The sequence below is a fragment of the Schistocerca nitens genome, chromosome 3, assembly GCF_023898315.1.
Source record: "Schistocerca nitens isolate TAMUIC-IGC-003100 chromosome 3, iqSchNite1.1, whole genome shotgun sequence".
Classification (NCBI taxonomy): Eukaryota; Metazoa; Arthropoda; class Insecta; order Orthoptera; family Acrididae; genus Schistocerca; species Schistocerca nitens.
The window spans coordinates 962,849,103-962,861,860 of NC_064616.1; the positions used below are offsets into that span (position 1 = coordinate 962,849,103).

A 12,758-nucleotide genomic window follows, 5' to 3' on the forward strand; every position below is an offset into this window, starting at 1 on the left:
CGTGCATTGTCCTGTTGGAACAGCAAGTTCCCTTGCCGCTATAGCAATGGTAGAACGATGGGTTCGATGACGGTTTGGATGTACCGTGCACTATTCAGTGTCCCCTCGACGATCACCAGTGGTGTACGGCCAGTGTAGGAGATCGCTCCCCACACCATGATGCCGGGTGTTGGCCCTGTGTGCCTCGGTCGTATGCAGTCCTGATTGTGGCGCTCACCTGCACGGCGCCAAACACGCATACGACCATCATTGTCACCAAGGCAGAAGCGACTCTCATCGCTGAAGACGACACGTCTCCATTCGTCCCTCCATTCACGCCTGTCGCGACACCACTGGAGGCGGGCTGCACGATGTTGGGGCGTGAGCGGGTGACGGCCTAACGGTGTGCGGGACCGTAGCCCAGCTTCATGGAGACGGTTGCGAATGGTCCTCGCTGATACCTCAGGAGCAACAGTGTCCCTAATTTGCTGGGAAGTGGCGGTGCGGTCCCCTACGGCACTGCGTAGGATCCTACGGTCTTGGCGTGCATCCGTGCGTCGCTGCGGTCCGGTCCCAGGTCGACGGGCACGTGCACCTTCCGCCGACCACTGGCGACAACATCGATGTACTGTGGAGACCTCACGCCCCACGTGTTGAGCAATTCGGCGGTACGTCCACCCGGCCTCCCGCATGCCCACTATACGCCCTCGCTCAAAGTCCGTCAACTGCACATACGGTTCACGTCCACGCTGTCGCGGCATGCTACCAGTGTTAAAGACTGCGATGGAGCTCCGTATGCCACGGCAAACTGGCTGACACTGACGGCGGCGGTGTACAAATGCTGCGCATCTAGCGCCATTCGACGGCCAACACCGCGGTTCCTGGTGTGTCCGCTGTGCCGTGCGTGTGATCATTGCTTGTACAGCCCTCTCGCAGTGTCCGGAGCAAGTATGGTGGGTCTGACACACCGGTGTCAATATGTTCTTTTTTCCATTTCCAGGAGTGTATATATGTCTGTATTCTTACAGTTATGTTTGTTTTTCACCTGGGATCAGGGCCTCCAATTTATCTAGCAACTATTGCACCTTACAACCAAAAAACAGACTATTTATCCTATGTTCTAACTCCATTTTTATTTTCTCCATCATACGGTACACTTCAGAAATCGTCAGTTCATTTTTTTCTAGGTTGAGTACATCTATATGGTATGGAGAAAGTTCAGTTTAACACTGTGTACACGAAATTTTGTATTAAATTTGTGCATTTTCCATCAGTTATTTAAATTAGAAACATCATTCCTTTCCACATTTCCGCGCTTTCAACATGGATAACTCCATTCACCCTAAAGCCGCCTGTTTGAGTTTGGTTTAACAATGCCATCTATTGGCAAAAAAAGAAAATACACATTAGAATGTAGTTCCGTGTATAATATACCACATGGTGACAAAATCTGAAAGTAGATCAGTGTCTTGTCCGTAGTTACCAGTAAGCTGGGTTCCGTACTTAGAGGGGATTGTTTCCATTTTAGATGCCTGGCGGATCTAGAGGCAACTACAGGACAAAATTTATTTATTTATTTATTTAATGTTCCGTGGGACCAAATTAAGGAGAAATCTCCATGGTCATGGAACGAGTCAATACATGAAATTATAACATGATAGTAGAAACAGATAAAATGAAACATAAAAAACATATTCAGGCGACAAGTCGTAAGTTTAAATAAAGAAAATCAACAAAGTAACACTGGAATTTGCTTAATTTTTTAGCTCTTCCAGGAACTCCTCGACAGAATAAAAGGAGTGAGCCATGAGGAAACTCTTCAGTTTAGACTTAAAAGACTTTGGGCTACTGCTAAGATTTTTGAGTTGTTGTGGTAGCTTATTGAAAATGGATGCAGCAGAATACTGCACTCCTTTCTGCAAAAGAGTCAAGGAAGTGCATTCCACATACAGATTTGATTTCTGCCTAGTATTAACTGAGTGAAAGCTGCTAACTCTTGGGAATAGGCTAATATTGCTAACAACAAACGACATTAAAGAAAATATATACTGTGAGGGCAATGTCAGAATATTCCCCCATGGACATGAAAAATGCTATTTCTTGTGTTTTGGAGAAAGGATAGTCTGCATACAAGCCATCTTAAACTTACACGGCACTTCAAGATCGACTGAAGGTTACACCTTCTGTAGCAGAAATGCCACAAACAAAAAGGGAAGGTCATTTATTCTTTTGGTGGAACAAGATACTAAACTAGCTAGTTACACCATAAGAATGCAAGAGCTTGGCTGTGGGTTAACTGCCACAGAGTTGCGAATTGTCATCCCAAATGTCAACCCTAAATGCTGATAAGCAGAGTTCTTTCAACTCAGGCAAGGGTATTACAGGATGGGATCGGTAGGTTGGCTACAAGGGAAGATACTAGCTTGTAATGCGGCAAACTAAAAACATGTCTATGAGTAGGGCTATTGCGTCCACAAGAGAAAATATGAATGGTTTTAACAACAATATTGAGCAAGGACTAGAGGAGACAGGATTACGAAACAACCCAGAAAGAATCTGAAATCTCGATGAAACTGGGTTCAGTTTTGTTCCAAAAGCCTCAAAAACGGTGAGTCCTTGAGGTGCAAGCAGGGTAATGCAACAGACAACTGCTGAAAGAAGCGAGACGACAACAATTCTTCTCACTATAAATGCTGCTGGAGAAAGTGAACAAAATCTGGTTATTTTTAAGAGGATGCGTTTTGCAGCTGATATCAGAAAATTCTCAACCTAAATGCATCATAACTGTCTCCAAAAACGGGTGGAGTACTTCTGAGACCTTCATGAAGTTCCTTCATCATTTCCCGGCACTTGTTCCTTCCGCGAGACCCATGTTGTTGTTTATGGATTCTCACCATAGTCATCCGTGTGCTGAAGTACTTCAATTCAACGAGGAAAATGGAATTTGTTTTGTTACTTTCCCCAGTCACACTACTCACTTGTTGTAACTCTTCGACGTTGGAATATTTGGACCACTGAAGGGATCATGGAGGTCAAAAGTTCAACGTCACCTCAAGTCGAAGGGCTTTAAACCAATGCGACAGGACCTTTTTTCTTTCCTCAAGGAAGTTCTAAACGAAACATTATTTCCCTTGAAGATCACCTTCGCTTTCGCCAAGGCAGGTATTCATCCTTTGAACAGAAAGGCAATTCCAGACATTGCTTTCAAACTAAGGGAGGTCCATGATGTAGCAGAAAGAGAACTTCCAGCCAATGCAGGACTTCCCCCAACAGTGTCTGCTCCAGCTCCAGTCGCCAATTCTGAAATTCCTGCAAGAAATTCAGCTACAAGTCCAGACGTAAACGCAAGAATTCTTACTCTATTTCACCCTTTCTGTCGCGTGAGGGAAAGAAGAATTGATGCACATACAACACGGCTGTTCTACAAGGAGAACTCCAGAGCTGCTCTTACTACTTGGCACCAGCTACAGAGGGTCTCCCAAAGGAGACGAATGGAAAAAAGTGACTACACACAGGCGTCCGCTTCAGGGGCCAAACCAAAGCCCCAGAAGAGGAGACCAACGACTCGTTTGCGCGTTTCTTGCTCTGGACATTTTAAGGACGACGTTCGGGGAGAACACTGGATAAAATGCCTACAGTGTGACCAGTGGTTTCATTTCAAATGCCAGAACTTGGCAAATATGAATGGGACCCCAAATGCTTAGGGTGTACCGCAGAGAGTGACTCAAATATCCATCCCTACTGTTTTCTGGTGCATCACGAAATTATACGAGTGGCATCACGAAACTATCCGAGTTCACACCGCATTCTAGGGAAAAAATATATTTTTATTCTCATCTTACTAGTTCTAAAATAATAATATGTTTGAAACTCTTTATTTATTTCACGCCTTCCGTAGCCTTGATACTGTACCTTACTTCTTTGGTATCGTAAAAGTCATTAGACCTTATTATCACGAAATTAGCCGAGCTTGCCTTACATTTTGGATATGTCATGATATTATGTTCCATTAACGAGGGTATGCTGTTTTTACGACTCTTAACTATGCACATCATAATTTTAAATAAATATTTTAATAATTTTAAATTTACCGTAGTAATATGTTTCGGACTTCTTAATTGTCCAATCCTAATTTTACGTCTGTTTATCCATGGTGTAAGCCAATACTGAAAGAGTTTTCGATAACATTCATCTTGTACCTTACCTAAATTTATATCCATGTTCCAATTATTTTTATTATTCTAAATTATATAGACTTTCGAAAATGACAGATTAATTTGCCAAAACCGATCAAGTGGAATAAAATATTTGAATTGTGCATCTGACAATTGATTTTATTTTGGGAAAAATTCTTACTATACCCATTTCTTCGAAGTTTTTAGTCTCATAACATTGTGAAAGAGCATCCTCATAGCTTTGAAGTATGGGAGGCATCTCAGATATCGTATTGGTACTGCACATGTTGTACAAAGGCATGTTCCAGGTTAGAATCCCAACCTGGCATATAATTTTAACTTATGACCTTCAGTCAATGCGGTACAGAAGCTGCACAAACCCAAACAATTAATTTTCAGCCTTACAAATAAAGTCAAATGTTGCGTGCATTGCTGGTGGAGCTGCGTAAATGAGAAATATTTCCTTCATTCCCATCCACTGAATACCATTCCAGTAAAAAAATTTTGAAAGTTTTGTCTTATGTCTATGATCTGTATTCATTCATGTAGATTGTAATGTTGTTGTTGTTGTTGTCTTGTATATCAAGTCAAATAGAAAAAATAATGTAAAACTCAGTGAAAATACGTGTCCTTCCCCTTACCAATAACGTCTAAGTGGCTACCAAGACTAATGTTATCATCTGGCTAATGAATCTTCCATCAACATCATTCTTATCACCTACCTCTTGATTGATCACATTGGTCCTAGCATTGATTAAAATCTATCCAACAGATACGAGAATCTGATATATTACGTGACTTAATTACTTCGTTAATTTGTTGAAACAGTTGTGGACTTTGAGTTTAGTACACAGTTTACACAAGAAACATAAGGCAACTGAATGATACTGATCACATTACGATTGATTTTGCGTGCAATTAGCCAATAATTGTATATATAGCTGTATAAATTAGTTAACGGCAATATTAAAAATGTACTGATGCTCGTAAACTCAATTTGCTACATTCTTTCCTCACCTGAGATGTGTATTGAGAGAGACGTGCCAAACTTCCACCAAAAAAGGCATCTTCTTTGTAAAGTGGTCGAAATGCTGTAGGAGTATGACTGCTACGAGCACTGCTTTCTGATGTTGTACGAACACGGTGAGGTTTTTCATCATCATGTGCTACTGAACTTGGTCGCTTGTGGGCTAAAGACCCAACAGACGCTCGCATGTTATTGTTACCTCCTATGCTGTTTGCCGATGTTGTCATGTCTCTAACCATCTTCATGCGAAGCAGAAGTGGTAGTTCTGCTGGTTCTTTTGTTGCTTCTGGCTCCACCTTTACTCTCACGGGTTTCAACGGTCTAAAAAGTGCTCCAAATATTGCACAGTTTAGCACAAGACCTGTTACAAGAGATAATACAATTTATTTATCTGTAGATATAGTAAGAAGCAGAGAAAACTGTTTGAATTTTAGTCACATATTTTATTGCAAATTTTAATAATTTGGCCTCCATATTTATCACACATAATATCATTGCCACTCTACATAAATTAAATCCTAGGAAATTTTCTACTCTAACTCTTACAGTCCTTTCTGTGAGTTAATTGAAATACAGTGTTTTATTAATATATAAATAAAACCTCCTCACCCGCTTGTATAAGAAAGGTTCCTCTCCACCCAAACGTATTTATCAGGGTCGACGATAATGGTGCGATCAGCATTGTTCCAATACCAGATCCACACACAGCTATTCCAGTAGCTAACGCTCGCCACCTTTCAAAATAAAAGCCAACAGCTATCACTGCAGGAACATATACGAGTCCAAATCCAACACCTGTAACAGCAATAGTTGGGTTATTGAAAAGTGTAAACCACCTGTGAATACCAAAGAGTTACAATCCTAAATAAAGAACGATATCCTTAAACTGTAAAACTAGTCACAATTAAACTAGGAATAAGTATGCTCTTCATATTCAAATAATAATTCACACTTTAAAACAAACAAAAAAGATTTGGTATGCAGAAGTGTATATAATAGCAACCTTCTAGTGAAAGAAACAATATTTATGTTATAAATTAATAATCAGAAAAAATGTTATGATCACTGATACAGAATTAATTAATCAATTTCGTACTATTCAATATAAAATCCAGTGGAAATGCATAAATCAGACTTTCAAAATGATGGAGCACAGCAATCAGTCGTCCTAAGCAAATTTAGATTTCTGCTTTGGCCTAGCCATTATCAATGCTAAAAAGTACGAGAAACACATAGTCTATGCACTTCTTATATTTTTAAGCACTGATAATGGCTAGGTACTAGCCGAAATCTGGATTTGCATTAATAAAACCTGAAAGGGAAGGACAACTGATTGCCGTACTCCATCATTTTGAAAGTCATATCACAGTCGTTGAGGGCATTCCACTTTCCTAATGGAAGGTAACTTGCATAAATCATATTAAATTACGTACAGAAAACACAGAAATTGTCACCCAATGATCTTGCCTGAGAAAGCACGGTTTCACTATTCTGGCCACTCTGATGACCTACCCTGTATTTGATATAATCCATTATGGATATTTTCTGGAAATCATACTAAACCTAGAAGCGATGTCATTGAACTAGTGAAATTATATTCAACATCCTCTCTAGTGTATGTATACTGAACCAATAAACATCCTTGAAAATGTATAAGGAGCTTCTGATTGTTTCTTTCCACCACTATCATAAGTATTACAAGTATATTTAAAAGAAGAAAAACATTTGAAACAACAGGGCTAGTCAGCATTATCACCACATTTATGTATACAAAATATATCGCTGATAGAGCATACTGTACAATGCAGCTAGAAATTGTCGAAAAACTGTTATTCTCATGCGGTGACATGAGTCAGTTCTTAATAAATGAAAAGAAAGGTGATGGTTTGGAGACAATGTGACAGAGTTTTTGTGTTAAACTTCTTGCTAACATTTACAAAGGATCCTTTGTGAGGTAATGTAATTGTCTATTAGCACAATATAGACTTAATTTCTTGAAATCTGTTCAGAAGGTAGAGATTGGGAAATAAACGGATGATGGTATCTACAAAACGTATACCACGATCATCATCGTCAACAGTAGGAGTACTGCACAGTTGCTGTATTGGTCACTAAATAAGGAGCCACTAGCTGGTTAACCAATGACTTTATTTGGCGCATTCCGCGTAAAACCCATCACCAGATGAACTTCTTGGCGATCAAGTATATGACGACAGTATGTAACAAACAAGGCAGCTGCTTTTCGACATCACTGTTAACTTTTACTATTTTGTTTTGCGTTTGTTCTTGCACAATATATTAGTCTTGGGATAGATGACTTTCAGGCAAACTTTCATACTTGTCTATTAAGTTACTCCATTTTTCGTTGAAATTCATCTCCACTAGGTACAATCAGTAAAATGTCATAAAGGTGGTTCATATATGTTCTGTTACCCGCACTCCTACTTTGTTTCCCTAGCATAAGGCCTGAAAACTCACTCTAGAACTGCTGAGAATAGTTTTATGGTATGGAATCCCTTTCCTGCTTTTTCCTTCAATTCAGAATTCAATCACCCTCACGGTGTCTATGGGAGTTCTATGATTGACATACGTATTTTTAAACGTGTGCTTGTCTCAGTGGCCCAGTGGTACGAATGGAAAGTTTTTGGGTTCGATACCTGGGCAGTCTTAAAGTTGTTACCTGCCACTTATCATTTTTCGCCTTTGGCAATGTTCGTAAGTGTGAAAAATACCGAGGTGCACTGCTTTAAACTTTAGGCCCCTGGCAGGATAAGTCAGCTCAGAGGTAGGAGGAGAGCCACTGTCTACAGTGTTATGAGTTTCATGACAAAAGACAGCAATTTGGCTTCTAGTGGTATTCGTGCTTCCCACTGGGACCTCGGCTTTCGGAGCAAGCAGGAAAACCACATGTAGGGCGTTTCCCACAAATAGATTGTTAACAAAACGTTTTTAATTGTACGAATTTTAAAGTGTTCGTAACTTAGAACAGTTTTCTTTCCAAGTGTATTCCATCAAGATGAGCAAGTAAGTGAAAAAAAAGAAAAAAAAAAAAAGGTTCTACAACGGATAGTTTGTGAAATGATATGTATGGCCACTGTGCTGCATCATTGCCGCTGACACAGCCACAGGTGAGCGATTCTGCCTTCCAAGCGGAATCTGCTAAACAAGCTGACACAACGTATTATCTCCACAATTTGATTACAAAATAAGGATGTAAAGGACGATTGCCATTACGAACTGTTTGAGGAAGATTTAATATGACCATACCGTGATCGTCTGATGTCGCATCCGTCTCGATGACCGTCAGGTACTGTGTTGAACGTAATGCTATGGGACGCATCATAAAAACAGGTAGATCAGTGGGACTTTCTACATCATGCATAGAATGCAAAAGAGTCTTTTGTACATTTACATTTTTCTGCCGTAAAATGTGTAAGAGAAGAGACGTTTTTAACGTTGCGGGAGGCTTTTTCCCGTAACGCGTTAGCCTCGATGCAAACCATGCATATTTTATCATGTCAATGAATGCATATATCTTATTTTTGGGCAGACAACTCGCTTGTAACTTGCAATCACTTCACGGAATTTTTCATTTGCCGGAAGAAAGGTGCGTGTTACGGTTGATGTAAATACAACGGCATACATTCTGGTGCTGTGGTGATCTTACTTTGTTAAATAACTACTTTACCAAATAAAATATTTACTTTATTAAATAAACTATACATCTTTATGAAGTCTACTTGGAAAGAAGAACGTTTCGAGCGCTTTTAAACTTAACCAATCCTATTCATTTTGTAAACCGACCGTTGCCTACAGTTTTGCAAACACGTTACCTACATGGTCTCCTATGGGTACTTAGTTTCCACTCTTGGAAAGCCGAGACATCAGTCTGAGACATGACCACTGCAGCTTTCCGGTGAATTCTCTAACAAGCACAGGTCCCAGGGACGCTCGGCTGAATGCTCCACACATCGTATTGCCACGTGTATGACCTGCATTCTGCGGCCATTCTCCTGGAAGGCAGTGCATGCTTGATATGGTGTCACATCAAGCGTGAGTCATCTGATTAGTCAACATGTTTCCATTGTTCCCCGATTTGAACGCGACGTTCCCATGCTCTCTGCAGCCGTAACTGACGACGCTATTGCGTCAACAATGGCACATGTACGAGTGCTCAGCTGCGAGGACCAATTACATATCTTAGTATGAGAACGTAATGGAATAAGGAATAAAAATACACTTAGGAGCAACTGAATTACGGACAGCTACTGCACCGATCCTCCGGCATGGGGCGGTGCCGAAACAAGGTGATTCTGCTCCCTTAGCAGAACTGCCCAAGCTGCCACAACTATCCTCACCCCTGCCTTGTAAAATTACCTTTCTGCAAGTTTTTTCTACACAGATTTAGGAAATTTTGGTATTTTGTAAGCAGGTTTAATAAGAATGAATAATTATTGAAAAATATTACTTAAACGAACTGGATTGATTAAAGATATTGCATACAACAAATAATATATGTCATTATAGTAAATAAATTACAAATTATATTAACTCTGCAATTGCGTGGATGCAAAACTAAGTCTATGCCTTATTGTTTATGGCAGATACTGTACATTTGTTTTAGTATAATGTATGATAAAGAACAGAATTTATATGCTCTTTATAAATTCTTAATACTGCATAAGTTATTAATTAGAAATAAAAGTAATAGGTCTACAACTGCGGAATGAGAAAATATACCTTTTCAGGAATTGTGTGTTTCTTAAAATTTTATTTGCCATTTCCTTATTTTGAGCGAAATAAACTCATCAATTATGTCATTGAAGTCATGTTTACCAGCTGTGTCGTAGTCTATCGACTAGATAGCCAAGTTAGACAATTTGCTTTCAGCTGTACTCGAACTTATGTAGTCTTTTGTCACTCTTAATTTTGTGAAACAGCGTTCACAAGATGTCGCAGTTACTGGTATTGGCGGTATTATCCTCAAAGTTATTTCGATGTTTGGATAAACATCTCTTAATCCGTACTCTGGAAAAACTTCAAAATTTCGAAATGGGAGGCCATGTCAATGACCTTCATTAGCCCACTCATCTGGAACTTGAAAACAGTTATTTAATTAACCAGCCCCAAAATGTATCAATAACTTTGCTATAATTGACACCAAAATTGCTGTACTTTTTTCAGTCAGTCCCCAGGGCTGGCAATTCCTTCACCAGATCGTCCATCCAGCGCTACCTTGGTCGTCCTACGGAGCGTCGTTAGGGAATTATAATCAGATCAAACTGTGTGCTTTTCGCTCACTTATTATTCCTCCTCAGTGCAGATGAAGTGTGCCTCGCATTCATCCATATATCCAGCCAACCTCTTCACCCCTGTCAACTTTGTAACAGTAAAACTGCTTTATTTCTGTTCCCCTTTTTCACGTGGTTGCTCAATAATTTTCTCCAAATTAGATAACAAGATCGATGCTAAATCAGGGGTAGCACTCTTACCCTGCTTCCCCCTGAGTCGCATCTCGCTACAGTTCTCAGTAACCAGAACTTGGAGAAAATCAGAAGGCTTCGGTTAAATAGAATAATTGAGTGAGCACCCGCTCGCCGACCATTGAAACCCCAAAATAACGTAGCAAAGTAGCACGAACCCCGTTGCTGAACGTAGCGAGCTGTGTAGTGTATAGGTGGTAGCCGTAGGCCTATATGTTATTTGTTTTTTTATACGTTATATGTTTATTTATTAGCCGTTAAGCATGTTTACCATGCAACTGGCTTCGTCAAAATACATTTTACATATTCATGAAAGTATAGATGTTACTAATTTGTACATTATACATTATGCATATATGTATCCATATCTTGTCCACTGAACTACTGATCTGTTTGTGATTGTGTTTCCAAGTGACTGCTATGTTAGTGTGACAGTTGTTTGACTCTAGCCCCAGAAATAGCTTGGAAATATGTAAAATAAATAGTTCATATCATGACGTGTTCAATAATATTGTTATAGGTGCTCAATTTGTAATGTGTTTCGTCAACCTTCATCTGTAAAACGATAACAAGACGTGCAAAAGACGGGTAAACATCTGACATCACATAGATCGACAAATCGATGTTGTTGTTGTTGTTGTTGTTGTGGTCTTCAGTCCTGAGACTGGTTTGATGCAGCTCTCCATGCTACCCTATCCTGTGCAAGCTTCTTCATCTCCCAGTACTTACTGCAACCTACATCCTACTGAATCTGCTTAGTGGATTCTCTCTTGGTCCCCCTCTACGATTTTTATCCTCCACGCTACCCTCCAATGCTAAATTTGTGATCCCTTGCTGCCTCAGAGCATGTCCTACCAACCGATCCCTTCTTCTAGTCAAGTTGTGCCACAAACTCCTCTTCTCCACAATTCTATTCAATACCTCCTTATTAATTATGTGATCTACCCATCTAATCTTCAGCATTCTTCTGTAGCACCACATTTCGAAAGCTTCTATTCTCTTCTTGTCCAAACTATTTATCGTTCATGTTTCACTTCCATACATGGCTACACTCCAGACAAATACTTTCAGAAACGACTTCCTGACACTTAAATCTATACTCGATGTTTACAAATTTCTCTTCTTCAGAAATGCTTTCCTTGCCATTGCCAGTCTACATTTTATATCTTCTCTACTTCGATCATTATCAGTTATTTTACTCCCCAAATAGCAAAACCCCTTTACTACTTTAAGTGGCTCATTTCCTAATCTAATTCCCTCAGCATCACCCGACTTAATTCAACTACATTCCATTATCCTAGTTTTAATTTTGTTGATGTTCATCTTATATCCTCCTTTCAAAACACTGTCCATTCTGTTCAACTGCTCTTCCAAGTCCTTTGCTGTCTCTGACAGAATTACAATGTCATCGGCGAACCTCAAAGTTTTTATTTCTTCTCCCTGGATTTTAATACCTACTCCAAATTTTTCTGTTGTTTCCTTTACTGCTTGCTCGATATACAGATTGAATAACATCGGGGAGAGGCTACAACCCTGTCTCACTCCATTCCCAACCACTGCTTCCCTTTCATGCCCCTCGACTCTTATAATTGCCAACTGGTTTCTGTACAAATTGTAAATAGCCTTTCGCTCCCTGTATTTTACCCCTGCCACCTTTAGAATTTGAAAGAGAGTATTCCATTCAACATTGTCAAAAGCTTTCTCTAAGTCTACAAATGCTAGAAACGTAGGTTTGCCTTTCCTTAATCTTGCTCCTAAGATAAGTTGTAAGGTCAGTATTGCCTCACGTGTTCCAATATTTCTACGAAATCCAAACTGATCTTCCCCGAGGTCGGCTTCTACCTGTTTTTCCATTCGTCTGTAAAGAATTCGTGTTAGTATTTTGCAGCTGTGACTTATTAAACTGATAGTTCGGTAATTTTCACATCTGTCAACACCTGCTTTCTTTGGGATTGGAATTACTATATTCTTCTTGAAGTGTGAGGGTATTTCGCCTGTCTCATACATCTTGCTCACCAGATGGTAGAGTTTTGTCAGGACGGGCTCTCCCAAGGCCGTCAGTAGTTCTAATGGAATGTTGTCTACTCCCGGGGC

The 12,758-nt window shown here is 39.8% G+C and overlaps 1 protein-coding gene across 1 annotated transcript in view; it reads right to left on the reverse strand.

Moving 5' to 3' along the window:
• LOC126249030 (monocarboxylate transporter 3-like) overlaps positions 1-12,758 on the reverse strand; it is a 405,178-nt gene that overhangs the window by 85,581 nt on the left and 306,839 nt on the right. The window contains exons 4-5 of the mRNA XM_049950639.1: positions 5,791-5,976; positions 5,172-5,542 (exon numbers count right to left, since the gene is read on the reverse strand). Coding sequence (XP_049806596.1) covers positions 5,172-5,542; positions 5,791-5,976 — 557 coding nt within the window. The remainder of the gene's footprint in view (positions 1-5,171; positions 5,543-5,790; positions 5,977-12,758) is intronic.